General features: G+C 46.4%; 4 protein-coding genes across 4 annotated transcripts; 2 read left to right on the top strand and 2 right to left on the bottom strand.

The window, feature by feature from the left end:
• Nucleotides 1–3,423: 3,423 nt before the first annotated feature.
• On the bottom strand, nt 3,424–4,694 carry PHALS_14765 (uncharacterized protein). The gene has a single exon (XM_036407592.1). It carries the CDS (start codon nt 4,144–4,146, stop codon nt 3,946–3,948), a length of 201 nt encoding a protein of 66 aa, XP_036263280.1. The 5' UTR covers nt 4,147–4,694; the 3' UTR covers nt 3,424–3,945.
• PHALS_14259 (Apoptotic ATPase) lies at nt 4,693–5,703 on the top strand (the record flags this gene model as incomplete). The annotated part of the gene is made up of 1 exon (XM_024730036.1): nt 4,693–5,703. The coding sequence occupies one exon, from the start codon at nt 4,693–4,695 to the stop codon at nt 5,701–5,703; it is 1,011 nt and encodes a 336-aa protein (XP_024580353.1).
• Nucleotides 5,704–6,531: 828 nt separating this feature from the next.
• On the top strand, nt 6,532–9,177 carry PHALS_14258 (tkl protein kinase; the record flags this gene model as incomplete). Its single annotated transcript, XM_024730035.1, has 1 exon — nt 6,532–9,177. One exon carries the CDS (start codon nt 6,532–6,534, stop codon nt 9,175–9,177), a length of 2,646 nt encoding a protein of 881 aa, XP_024580352.1.
• Nucleotides 9,178–9,284: 107 nt separating this feature from the next.
• Nucleotides 9,285–13,516, bottom strand: PHALS_14257 (hypothetical protein PPTG_21586; the record flags this gene model as incomplete). The annotated part of the gene is made up of 5 exons (XM_024730034.1): nt 9,285–9,669; nt 9,738–9,983; nt 10,048–10,104; nt 10,178–13,159; nt 13,233–13,516. The coding sequence occupies 5 exons, from the start codon at nt 13,514–13,516 to the stop codon at nt 9,285–9,287; spliced, it is 3,954 nt and encodes a 1,317-aa protein (XP_024580351.1).
• Between the last annotated feature and the right edge of the window lie 57 nt (nt 13,517–13,573).

Here is a 13,573-nt window from a genome sequence, read left to right as displayed (position 1 = left end):
TCAGCGCCTCAGCATACAGCTGACTTCCTTCCATCGTGAAGCGTCGAGCATAATTGCCCGACGCCCCTGAATCGATTAGGATCTTCCATGGCTTCTTAAAGCCCTTTACGGTCGCCTCCACGACCAGCAAGCCCCGCTTGCATACACGTTCCGTGTTCAAGAGCACGGAGCTCATCGGGGCAGGACCCTGTTGACCTATGCCTCCCTGAGGCTCAACAGAACTTGGTTCTTTCCCAGTAGGTCGCCCCGCGCCTACTGAGTAGTGTCGTTTTCCCGCGACGAACCAGACTGGTAGGCGCTAGGGCGATGGCTCGAAGAACCTTTACGCGCCTTGCGCAGGGGGCACCCGCCCCGAAGGTGACGGGTGTCTCCACAGACAAAACACCGTCGTTTATTTGTGTGCTGCTCGGCAGCTCGGATCTCTGCTCCCTCGTCCTCAATATAGCTGAGATCCAAGGGCATAGGCCCGCTCGACGAGCTGTTGAAGTGTGCATTATAACCAAGACGTGCCGACTTGAAATTGAAATCGGCATTCAATGCAATATTCACCGCTTCTTTAAATGAAGACGGATGCACACGGAAGACTTCCATTCTGGCCACGCCAGGCGGAGGAGGCCTTCCATTCTGGCCACGCCAGTGCGGAGGAGGTCTTCCATAAAGACGGTCGCTGTGACCGCCTCCGAAGTGGATCTGCTGACATCCCGATAATGAGAGTGCGCATTTCTTGGACAAAGTCCACCAATTCCTTGTTGCCCTGTCGGGTGGCAAGGAAACACGATCGCACGCGATTTGACTGATTAGATGGCGAGAACACTCGTGAGAGCTGCAATTTCAGCTCCGCCCAGGAAGGAAACGCAGCTTCGACCGAAGTGCCGCACGTCATTCTCGCGCTCGACCACCGAACTTTGAGATGGCTAGCACCACGCGCGCGCTGTTGCTCGATCTGGAGCATGGTAGATGCGATGGCCATCTCGACCTCTCTGAGCAGGAGATTCTCTCCATCCTTCTGCTGAAAGATCTTAACGCCCACCATGAGCGGCTTAGGGCGGGGTGAGTCATCCGTTACTGGCGGTGGCGTCATAGACGCAAATGATGCAGACATCTTCAACTGCAGGTGCTCTAGCAGCGCGTTTTCGTAATTTGAAAACGCCACTAGACGCGCACCGATTGCCCGGGGCCTTGCGCCGCAAGGTATTGCACGCCCTCAGGGCCCAGCAAGGACATCAGCCTTTTAAGCCCGTCCTGCATGCCCTGGGGTAAAGAGGAAAATCTTTTCATCCTCACAGAGGATCAGTCTAAACGACTCAGATGTAGATTGACTACAAGTGCTACCAAGTGCAGCGGGGCTGCCGTAGCTTTGCGCTTTCAAGAAGCGTAAGATAGGTCTCCGACCTCTCGTTCTATACTCAGAAAAAGTACGAGTTTCGCTTACTTCAAGAGTAATTATAGCCTTAAATCAAGGCTAATTAACTCTTCGGTTCAATTTCAAAAACTGACATTTTTGTTTTTATCTGCGGCAAAGCCGCCAAATTTTAAAAGCATAGATTTTTCTAAATATATAGTTAAATCTAAATACATGCATAACAACCCCCGTTACCGTATTCTTGTGTGGCTGTGGTCACACCATGCCCGTCTGGTGTGACACACACCCCTGTTACCAGGGTATGTGTAGCCCCATCACAGTTCATGTGATACTCACTCGCCCCTGGCGAAACCGCTGCGGGTAACGATGAGCTCTTTGAGCGATGGGTGGAGCGGCACCGGAAACAGTCTTCGCTGTCTACCTTACAGCGAATCCACAAGCAAACGGACGCGCGCGTTGAGCGCGCATCTTAGATTTGGGTTTGCAAACTCAAGGCGCGACGCCGACTTACCTGTGTATTGTCGCTCTGCGACATATGCAGCAATCCATGACGCTCCTGCAAGCTCTGTATTTTCTCACACGGGTGAGTCAAGCTCACAGCAGCTCAGGGCTGTAGCTTGAGCTCAACTTATGGCCATCCGGCTTCTTGGGCTACTGCCAAGAAGCGCGGTGCGCAAGACGACGCAAAGCGTCATGATCCTTCTGATCTTAGGCGTCTACGACGTCTGCGAGTGCAAAGTTGAAAGCTCACGCTTAATTAAATGGCTAAATGGCAGGCGTCTTGCTTTTGTGATAATTCACGCGAGACATCTCCCATTTTTAGATTGTGAAAAGGGCGAATTATCTCTCTAATTCTAGCGCAGTGATGCCTTAGCATGAAAAGTTCTCGTGAAGTCGTGCTATTTATCCACTCATTCGGGTTTTAAGGCAGTACGCCGTTACTGCAATGAAAGCGATTGCCGTTGCTTGACTTATTTCAATCAAAATGGCTTGCAACAAAGTGTGAAAGGGGAATAGTCATGGGTGTAACCGTGGTACATGCGATCAAAGCTGTCTCACGATTCCAGCTTCTTTTCAGCTTGGTTATTAATACTGTACTGATTTTTATAACATCAGCACATAATTCGCTTGGCATTCGTAACGGTCGTTTTTAATAAAGGTTCTAATGAACAATTTAAACTAGTTTATAGGCCTCACAAAGAAGATGTACACCTTTTATTTATGACTTTTTTGGTCAAAACAAGACGGCATACAGACGGACTTCAATCACAAACCTCTTGAATGATTCATGGTTCTAGCAGAAATAGAAAAGTCGGCTTCGCGCTTTATCGCTACAAGTGACTACACCGCTCATTCGATTTTGTGATGAAACGTGAAGATTTTCTGGTCGCACCTCTGGACACGATTAACGTGCGAAACACTTCAGGGAGGAATCGATGATGTGATCAAAGCTAGATGTGCCTCTCAGACATACTAATGGCGGCGAATCTATACTAGACGCCAAATTTCGCAATAGAATGTGATCCCGTTTTTTTGACATCTCATGCATGAGTAGTAGTCCGTTTGCACCAATGTACGAATTTATGCAAAAAACTTCATCGATACCATAAAGGCATGGGTCAGTAATGTCTGTCGCTGCGTAAATTTTGCCATCTCCATTGCGGTAATACCTACATTGCGCTTGAGGAGTGCTCAACATAAAATTAGTAGTGAGTTTTGATCGAGTCCTGATAAAAGCTCTAATCTCTACGGGTCTGATGCTATGAGGCAATAAAGACAGTCTCATACTTATGAAGAAGGCGTTCTTAGCCGCAAAGTTGCTTGGTCAACTCTTTGACTAATCGACGATCATAAGTTAAAGCACACGCATATTTCTGGGACCTAAATTTGGCAGCGTAGTTGCGTGACGACTTAGTGTCGCATCACAAGATATGAATATGCTTTTTGAACGAACTAAGGGAAGATCGCAACCTCTCAAAAATATAATTTCGACCTCGTGCTATGTAATTTCAAGCCAAATATATATCATAAGGAACGTCATCATTTATCCTACATAAGTGACGCCCCAAAATGTTGATGCTCACAACGGATAAACTAATGCATTTGGTAAAGGCATAGTTTTTAATGTCTCTGCCAGATAAATCAATGTGCCACAAGTTCATAGACAAAGTGCCACTTTTCACAAGTTTTGCTTAGCAGAAACTACCCTTTGTAGGCTTTCATGATCAAAAATTAGATCTTGAACTTTATTAAACAAGATTGAGGCCGATGATCGGAATGATTTAGGGTAAGAGTCGGGAGGCTGCATGCGCGTAGTATTGAAAGCTATTTTCAATTACGATCCAGATCAAAGCCTTATCGTCGAACTGTCACCGAATGCAACTAAGTAAACAAAGCCGATGTGCTCCAATCGTATCGACCATTTATGCTTATGAGTTGTCGCGTTTGAATTCGATTGTTATGCCGAGAAGGGCAATACGTGAACAAGTGATCAAAAGTATTCGACACATGCAATGTGGAGAGAATTGAACCGCATTACCTGATTCCACTTGTTAAAGAATGTAAGGTTGATAGCAATAATTTCATGTGCGCCAAAATTCATGCTTGAGGTTGCGAGGTTTCATCGCAAACGATAGATCAGTATTCCTGTCATCTGAGCTGAGCTGACACTCACAATTAATACCCTGTCCGACCTTTTTGTATGTCCTTGCTCCATCGTTTCTTGAACAAAAGAATTGAAAAGCCCGTGGATGAAGATCACAGGCAGTGGACGGAATTGTCATTTTGCAAAGTGCCTTCGTAACTAAACAAGTAGCTGTTCATTAACTCGCGCTTCTGCCACATTTTGCAATTAAAACTGGTCGGCATAAATCCATCCTCCATATTCTCGGTTCTTTTATCAGTGCGAAATGATTATATGACGTCAAAGCTATTGCTAAAACTCGAATCAAATATCTGTATGAAAAAGTGCCAAATTGTGAGCAAGATTTTCGGCAGATGCATTTCCATATGTTTCTCGTTCCCTATATTTGAGTGCTAACGTGTAGAAAAGTTACCTTTGTTGTCACATTGTGACGATTCTTCAGTAATGGTACCACCGTAAAGTACAGACACTCAAGTCAATGTCACAACTCTCGATAGACAGCCTGGCATGTCGTACATTGCGCTCTGTGGCTCGATCGTAACATGTGAACACATCTACTTTATAGAGCTTAAACAATATAGTCGGTTGTTCTGCGTCCAATCGACCGCGAGTTCGCGAGCAAAGGTTTCCATATTCTCTTTTGCTCATCGCAGCATAAGCCAATCACTTCAGCTTGAACTCAGCAATGCAAGTGTGGAAAGTAGCAAGCGCACTCGCGCTCTTGGCCGTGAGCAAGCATGTTGCAGCGAAGGGTAAATCGGAAAAAGACCGTCCAGGTATCTGTAAGGACACCGAGGACTGTACAACTAAAGGATACGAGTGCGTAGCGTTGCAGACAACGCGTGCTGGTACCGATACGGTCAAGCAATGCTTGCCCAAGGAACAAGACTCGGATGTATGCTCGGGACAATTTCCAGGTCTGTGTCCCACTTTTTCGTCATGGGCGAGTCCGTATAACCAGATCAGCAGTGTCTGTACATACAAGCCCGCTGAGAAGTGTGTGACTGGAACCAGTAGCAAGTCAGGCTCTGAAGACGGGGTTATTTGTGTGGGTGGCGCCAAGGACCAGGATGGCAAGTCGATCGACGCTATTTACGGCTGTGTCGACTTTGATACGGGTGCGCTCGAGATACTTTTCGGTGAGGACGATGCCACTGAGCTTGCAGACGAACTAGCCACGGCCTCGGCTTTGATTGAGAGCTGTCTCAGCACAAACGCGACGAGCAATTCGACACTGCTCTGTTCTGGTCAGGGAACATGTGTTCCAGATTCAACAGGGTCGCTTAATTACACATGCCGTTGCAACATCGGCTACAGTGGTGACGTTTGCAGCTTTATTGACTCGAACAAGTGTCAGATGCCGGGACAATGCGCCACTGGCGTGTGCAACCTTGAGACACAAGAATGCGAGTGCGAAGCCGGCACTACTGGTGACCAGTGCTCAGAGTGTGATGCGTCGTCGGATAAAGCTTGTAACAGTAAGGGTACGTGTTCTAACTCGACTTGCAAGTGTGAAGAGGGTTGGGAGGGCTTGCAATGTACGAAGGAGAGCTCCGTCAAAAAGAAATCGAAATCGTCATCCGATCAATCTAGAACGGATCCTGGCACTTCAAGCGGAGCGACGTCATCGACTCGTCCATACAGCCTCGTCAGTATGATCGTTGCGTCGATCTTCATCGCTGCTTTTTTCAACTAGTCGGGTTTACTATGATACATAGATGTAATACACTATTCGTGTGTGTTGCAACCGCAACGATTACGTGTATGACATTCTTTAAAGCTCGTTACTTTTTTCTGCCTCCTACAAAGTTCAGTAGTAATACAACGTTTATAATTCTTGCTCAAACAGAAAGTCGACCGTTGCCCTTTTAGGTGTCCGTGTCTCTGGTGCATTCCAAATAAAAATATATGCCTATTCGTCATTTTCAAAGCGTCTGCTATGTTGCTAAAGACAAATTTTTAACAATGTTCAGTATGTTTGTTCTGACGTTCTGATTCCTAACGGTGCCGACCTTACTCCATTTTTATGACCAAGCGTTTTAAGCTGGACGCAAATGTGAAATGATTCTTGCGCTCAATGCAACTATGTACAGCATAAACTAGTCACTGTGTTGACTCGACAGCTATAAACGTCAGTTGATACATACATTGATCTTATCGGTATAGCTCCCAACAAAATGCAATACTAATTTAAAACGCTGCAGAGAATACTTGTACGCTTCTATCCAGCGCCCCAAGCTTATATTTTCACCAGTATAATTCTAGGAATATCGATGAATTGGGATCCAGCGCAAAGACTATTCTCGTGCAGTTTACTGGCAATGTTAGCAAAATCTCAGTTTGGGTGTCCATTCTTGAAATTTCCAACGATACAGAAGAGTCCGAGACTGAAGTCTTAGCTTTCAGACTCGTTTGGCTTCTTGTTCCTTCAAGTATTCAGACAATCGCCAATCAATAATATTACGAGTTTTCAGTGCTGATCGTGCTTGTTTTTTTAACCGGAGAGATTACGTCACCGTTGTAGATGACCCCACCAGTAGTGGTCGTTTCGGACCAGGTTCATGTGGGTCAACTTGTTGCACTTATTGGCTATAGCATCTTGTGCACCTTTTGCCTGTTGTTGCTCGTCTATCTGCGTTTGAAACGCCATGTGGCTTTTAAAGGAGATGCACAAGCGACACGTAAAGTGATTTTGCCAGCTTTCGAGCCTCTTTTGTGGATTCTTGCGGTTGTCACTGGAGGCTTTACTGTCTTTTTTTGGATAGCTCTGCACGTCAATCTATACACAACGAGCTTGCCATTTTTTGACATAGAAATTTTCTACGCTGGTCGCATCTTTGTTTTCATGCTTGCGATCGTTTACTTGTGTCAGAAAAGTGTTTCGGTGCCTGCTCTTGGTCGTGCTGTGATCAAGTCGGTTCTTCTTGCTTCGTACACAGTTCCAGTCGTGGGATTGATCACTTATTATGCTCCTCATGATACCAGATTGTTTTTTTTCGTCAGGCTTGTGATGCGACCGTCTATCCTGGGCTATGTAGTTTATGTGTGTTTTATCGATCCACCAGCAGGGCGTGCAAGCCCGAAGACTCTACGCACTTACGGAATCCACATCATCATATACCATGTGCTTTTAGCCATCAATACAATTCTTCAAAAATACACTCCAAAAAACCGCGTGTATTCGGCTACATCTTACATGGTGTTAGTTTGGGCCTCAGCCAGTCCGTTTTTCATCTGGAGTTTGCTACGTGCCGACACGGAGTATTGGAGAGGAATGGGTCAACGAGCATGGGCTTTACAGCGCGCAAGTCGGGAATCTGGACTGCATCTGGAACTTGACGAAAGTATATCTTCTAATCGAATTCATCTTCTTATTGAGACGCACAAGAACTTTGTGATAGATTTTGCACATCTTGAGCTTCGGCGCAAAATTGGTGCAGGTTCTAGTGCAGTGGTGTTTAGTGGACGACTTCGCCAGCAGAAGCCAGTTGCAGTAAAAGTTTATACGCCATATCGTTTCACAGAAGAAGTCGTTGCAGAGTTTTCTCATGAGGCAGCGCTTTGTGCATCGTTGGATCATCCGAACATTGTCACATTCTTTGGTATGTGTGTATGCCCTCCGACCATTTGCCTGGTGTCGGAGCTATGCCAAGGTTCGTTGGAAGATATTTTGTACGCTCAGACTAAATCACGCAGTCAGCGTCGTTTTACACGACATCGGTTTGACGTTGATGATGAGTATAGTAGTGCAGAAGTTTTTAACCCACAGCAAATGCTCCTTAACATCGCATACATGCTTGACTGCGCTCGTGCTGTTGCATACATTCATAGCTTCACTCCGCCGTTCCTGCATCGTGACATAAAGCCGGCCAATTTTTTAGTGGATATAGAAAACACTGTCAAACTCACTGACTTTGGCGATTCACGTCGATTGCCACGGAAATTGCCACAATCTTACAACACTAGTGTCAGCAAACCAGAGGATGCTCGGAATTCCGGTGGAACTTTTATCTCTACGGATTCTCAGTGCCCCTTGCCATCACCTCCACAGATCAAAATGACAGTTACTGGTACGGTGAGCTACATGGCACCAGAAATGATCGGATGTCGCACTGGCTTGGCAAGTTACGGGGAAGCTGCCGATGTGTACTCGCTTGCCATAACATTTTGGGACATTTTGTACCCAGACCGCGAAAAATATCCTGTCACGAACCCCATGCTCTTGTTTGAAGGGGTGCTGAATGGCTGGCGCCCGCCACTTGAAGATGTAGATCCAAGTGGTGCAGACGAGACAATGCCTTCCAAATTACGTGAAGTTATCACTCGTGCATGGCACAGCGACCCAAGTATTCGTCCAACAATGCCGCAAATTGTTCGCTCTCTGGAATGTATTCAAGAAGAATTGCTTTCAGTACTTGCTCAAGACCTTAGCGATGACTTTGAAAAATTAAACACTGGGTGTCAGATTGTTTCGTCTGAAAAGTGCTTCACAGGCGAGTTTCTGATTGAACGAATGGAAGATTTGGCAGTCACTGAGTCGCGTGAGGAAGGCTTGCGCCTCGGACGCGCACTTATGGATGCTGGCTTCTTGCATCAGCTTCATCATGCCAAAGGCTTCGAAGACAGCGACACTATATACTTTTTTGACGATAATAACATAAATTTTTGCCAGCCGTTAGCTATGTTAGAAGAAGCTGCAGGCATTGAGTCAGACGATGAGCTGTTTGCCTTTCAAGCTCAGCAGAAGAGCGTTAAAGTCCGTAGAGGTCCAAGATTTTTTTCCCACATTACAAATACATTTTCATCAAACGGCCATTCATCAGGGGCCACTAGCGGTGATGAAGAAACAAACACCTCGTCCTGTGCGTGCCGCTTACGTGGTCAAAGGCTCAACCTACTAGCGAGCGCATCTGATCGGCAAAGTCAATCGAAACCTCGACAACGAAAGTGGCACAAACGCTCTCATTGGCATCAATCACGGGAAAATAGTAGTAGCACCCGAAGCAGTTTGAGCTTTTTGACTTCCCCGAAGAGAGTGAGGCAAAAGGATAGACGCAAAACAGAAAATTCTCTCACACATAAACTGCTTGATGGCGTATCAGATCATGCGGTCGAGATAAGTGACCCTGAAGAGAGAGATTCTATGACACTGGCTCGACCAGCAGCGTAGTCGCTGTAAACAAGTTAAGAATAATAAAATTTATTTAATTGAAAGCAATAGTTTTTGCCCACCCTTATTTTGAGTAGAATGACAACTCTTTCTCATTCCGAGTAACTTCACCGAATGTCGTTGTCCGCAGCAGCTTCGTTGAATACAATAAAGTCACGGTCTTTCCCGCCGTCCATTTTGAACAATGGACCAACGGGAATGAGATTTCCAATGCTAAAACGGGTGCGAGTCTTTTTGTTTAAAGACAGTTGATGGATGCTATGGGCGAGCACGGTAGATAGAGCGGTGGCTGATGTGCATCTTTTGGCGACTGAAGGAGTGAGATCTTTCCTCATAGAACCTGGCGGCTTCGTTTCTGTCGTCGGTCGGTATGTATCCACATTTGGTAATTCCTCATCAAAAAACGTCTTATAAAGCTCTAAACTATCTGCAGGAACTGACGCTTCTCCTGTTCTGACAAATTTTTTTAGATCCAATGTATCCTCGAATATTCTGCGCAAATTGAGTGTAAGAACGACAAAAAAAAGTAAAGCTTCCTTTTCATAAATACTCGTACGCACTTTTGATCTTCGGCTTCGGTTTGAAGCTTCTTGGATACCAGGACTCGAGCCTTCACGTGTTGTTCTAATCCGGTGTACGGACCAACTTGCAATTTGAACGTAGCACCAGCACGCGCTTGTGCATCACGAAGTCCTCGCGCATCATCAGGACTGATGTGGTTTTCGCGCATGTAAGTCTCGAAGTACATTTTCACATTCTCATTATCTTTTTCCCACATTTGAGGTGATTCTTTTCGAAGCACGTATCTATTAAAAATTGCGACATGTGAGCCTTCCCCTATTCACAATTAAACAAAAATCCTGGTCGTACTGTTGATACACAGGATCCGAAACAGATGGGGAGCAATCACCTACAAATTTACGATTCCTGCCACCAATATTTGAGGTGTCAGCAGCTTGAAAGAACACAAACACGAAAAGACTCAAGCTAATCAACGCACCCTCTGCTCCACACAAAACTGTTGACGCTAGTTTGGTCGTCCCTGCGCTTCACAATTGCTTTATGCATCGCGAAGTTATCAACTCCATACCTTTTAGTTGATTCTGCTGAGGCTAATCGAGAAGCCCGACGGGTCTCCAGGCCTTCAATATTAGAATTCTCTTCTTGAAATCCGCTTTTGTACTCACATCCAGTATCGCGAAACTTTTGAGTGGACGGCGGCTGGTCTTCCCCAATATCAGGAGCGCTCATGCTTCGATACGATCGCGGTCCTTTACTTGTTTGACCACGCTGATATGAGAAATTGTCTTCACCAACGCACGATAGTCCAGACATTGACGAGGACAAGGGAGCCGAAGTTAAATGTGCTACGACCGCACTTTCCGATCGATGCTTGTCTTCATCATGCACTTCGTCCGATATCTCCATCGGTAGCATAAATTTGTATCCTAACACCTTGTCGAAAGTTGTCAATTCTTCTGGATGGTACATATGCATGAAATCATCCGAACAGTCCTCAGTCAAATTATCTTGTCTGATTTCTTTGATAGCGACCCTGTCACATACGCAATGTGTCTTATCCTCCCTGGGTGGCTGGCAAAACTTTAGCCGCTCAAATTTTTCCAGAGGTTCCTTCCACCATTCATCCAAAACCCTTCTACATCCACGGATGTATGCATCGCGCTTCGCCTGTTGTCTGGCTGCCTTGACTAGACTGCGTTCACGCGTTGGTTCCTTGTCGTTGCTATCCTCGCTACCATCGTCCGACGACGAACAGTACGACAACTGCAAGTGCTGTATATCAGGAAGCTCGCTGAATGCATTTTGTTTGTTCTCAGCATGAATAGCAAGATTGCGCCGAACATTTTCGCACGCAGCCATACCATTACGCACCTCGAAATTGTGAAGATAGTAGTCAGAATCAAGCTCCCACAACGGGGGAAAGCCTTCTCGTGGCACAAAGTGACCTAAGAAAATATTAATTGCATCCTGCTTTGCCGTATCGGTGAACGAATTGCTATAGTACCGTCGAATCGACGTCAAAAGTTCACGATGCTTGACATTTTCCCGAGCCGCGCTGTTCTTGACGTTTTTGTGCGCTTCAGATCCACCGTATTGCATTGAAATTGCATCGCCCATAAGGGAATACAGCTTCATTAAAACCAGAACAAGCTGTGATCGGCTCTCTAATAGAGGCGTATTCTTGATACCCATCACGTAAAGCTGTTGACCCAGCGCTCGCATCCCCACACTAAACTGACTAACGTTGGTGCGATCGAGACAGTCAATACAATTCGTGCGAAGAATCCCTCGTTGTTCAAGCCAATCGCCAGAGTTTCTTGTAATCGTCGGAGATGATGGAGATTTATTGACTGCTGCTTCTTCACGTGTCTCGCCCTGTTGTCGCAGATTACTTGACGTCAAAGATGCATCCCATATCTCAGATGGCGGGCTTGGAAAAAACGCTTGTGCTGTGCGCCGATTACCGTTCTGGTTAATCTGCCGTTTTGGCGCACTGCAAAAGAACCCTGTCTGCGTAAGAGCCCACACAGCCACTTTATCCAGCGAATGCAGCACATTAAGGCCTTTCTGTTTCGGACCTGACAGTCGCGAGTAATCCAATGCCACATAGCGCACACGATGTTTTGGTGGCATAAAGCTGTTAAGGTACTCGACAGCGTTCATGTACTCGTTCCCAACAATGACTTCACGTTCTTTCTTTTCGGACTGCTTGACAAGATTAAGCGCTACAATGGGTGAGCCGTAGCGCGAAAACAAATCAGCGAAATGTTTTTGTGTCGCCGCATACGTTGGATCGACACGGTTCAGCACAATCGGTGGCTTTGGCAGCGTGGCTGACGTCTCCTGTGACCAAAAGACTGGAATTGATCCGCGATGCTGTACAAATGAGCTAAACTTGCCCGGACCCATACTCTCGTCTTCAATAATTTGTTCTGTTTCCACGTCATTCGCTGCCTTGCCGGTGTCCGCCACACCACGTTTCAAGTAGCGCGTGCCTGCAAAGTGACGCGAGCGACGAGCCAGAAGCACGATGCTCACAAGACGTCCAAACACCGAGCACTTGCGTTGCTCGTAGCAGCCAAGTACAAGGGGTACGATAAGATCCGCTGCAGCGCCACCACTTAAGCAAGTTCGTAATTCTTGCGTCAAGTAAAAATTCCAAGTGAACAGTTCTGCCGGCTCCGAATGCTCCGTTGTCATGTTATGCTGCAATGTGTGCGTGATATCGTAAGAGTAACTAAAGTAAAAGTCCTTTGTTAAATCTAAAAAGTGAAAAAGGCCAAGGTACCGCGCTTCTGCTTCTTCTTCAGGACTCATATTAAACCAGCGGTTGAACTGTGTCCATGCGCTTCGATCTTTTTCAGGCCGACTCACATTCAGCTGCTGCGTAGCTGAGATTCCGTATATCGAGTTGCCTCCGATGTTACCTATCTTTCGTCGCTGTGTGACGAAGATAAAGTAGTAGTCACGCAAGAAGCGAATGCAGCCAACAATGGCCACGGCTGTAAACGCTCGCTCAAGTCGCCCTGTGCCACGCACTCGAGCCAGCTCGGCAAGTGCTTGCAACTTCGCTTCCATCTGTTCCCAGTCATATATCATTTTATCTTCGTTTATAACTTCCGCTAGCTTCTGAGGCCGTTCTACCATCCGATTCAATTCGATCATCCGAAATCGAGAATAATGACGGTCCGAACAAACGACGTAGTACATCGAAGGCGTCTCATAAATTGTGAAGCGCTCAAACAGCGTCTCCGATGTAGCCAACGCTGGTTTGCGTCGTTTCAAAGTCGGTCGTCCGAGTCCTGCTCCATTTAGTGCGGCTCCAAAATTAAACTGCGACGATGGGCGGCGCATATGCTTTGGTCTAGTTGCCGGTTCTGATACGTGAGCTGTGACCAGGGAAAGTTGAGGCTTGATTCCCCGCTGCAAGTCTCTTTTAACAGAGATTAATGTTGTCATCCTACACGTACGAAGGCATGAAAATCCGTAACTTAAGAAATGATGTATCTCGTATCATGATGATCTCATCTTACCACCAATCCACATCGTGGCTGGACTCGTGAGACGAGAAAGTTTCCTTCTTGCCTCGGTTGATTGTCAATTCGATGCAGTCGCGACCGTCGCTGCGCACATGAGCGAGCTCACAATCTTTTACGGGGATGGAGATAATGCGGCTACGGCTGTCGGAATCCAGCGAGACTAGAAGCTCACCGCGCTCTACGGCGAGCTCACACCAAACAAGACTCCACTCCCCTGGCTTGCTGCGGTTAAACAACAGCCGCGGTGTTCGGCGGTATAGCGGTCCTGAGATGCTCATAGGTTGCCTTATCAAAATCTTTCATTTACTTCAGGTACATCAAGAACAAAAATGTGT

This window comes from Plasmopara halstedii (assembly GCF_900000015.1).
Source record: "Plasmopara halstedii genome assembly, contig: Scaffold_816, whole genome shotgun sequence".
NCBI lineage: Eukaryota > Oomycota > Peronosporomycetes > Peronosporales > Peronosporaceae > Plasmopara > Plasmopara halstedii.
Note: the sequence above shows the minus strand (reverse complement) of the source record. Positions and strands in the feature narration are given on the sequence as shown.

What these genes read in the sequence shown, in the direction of transcription:
- PHALS_14765 (XM_036407592.1), bottom strand. Translation starts at nt 4,146, where the DNA reads ATGACAATTCCGTCCACTGCCTGTGATCTTCATCCACGGGCTTTTCAA.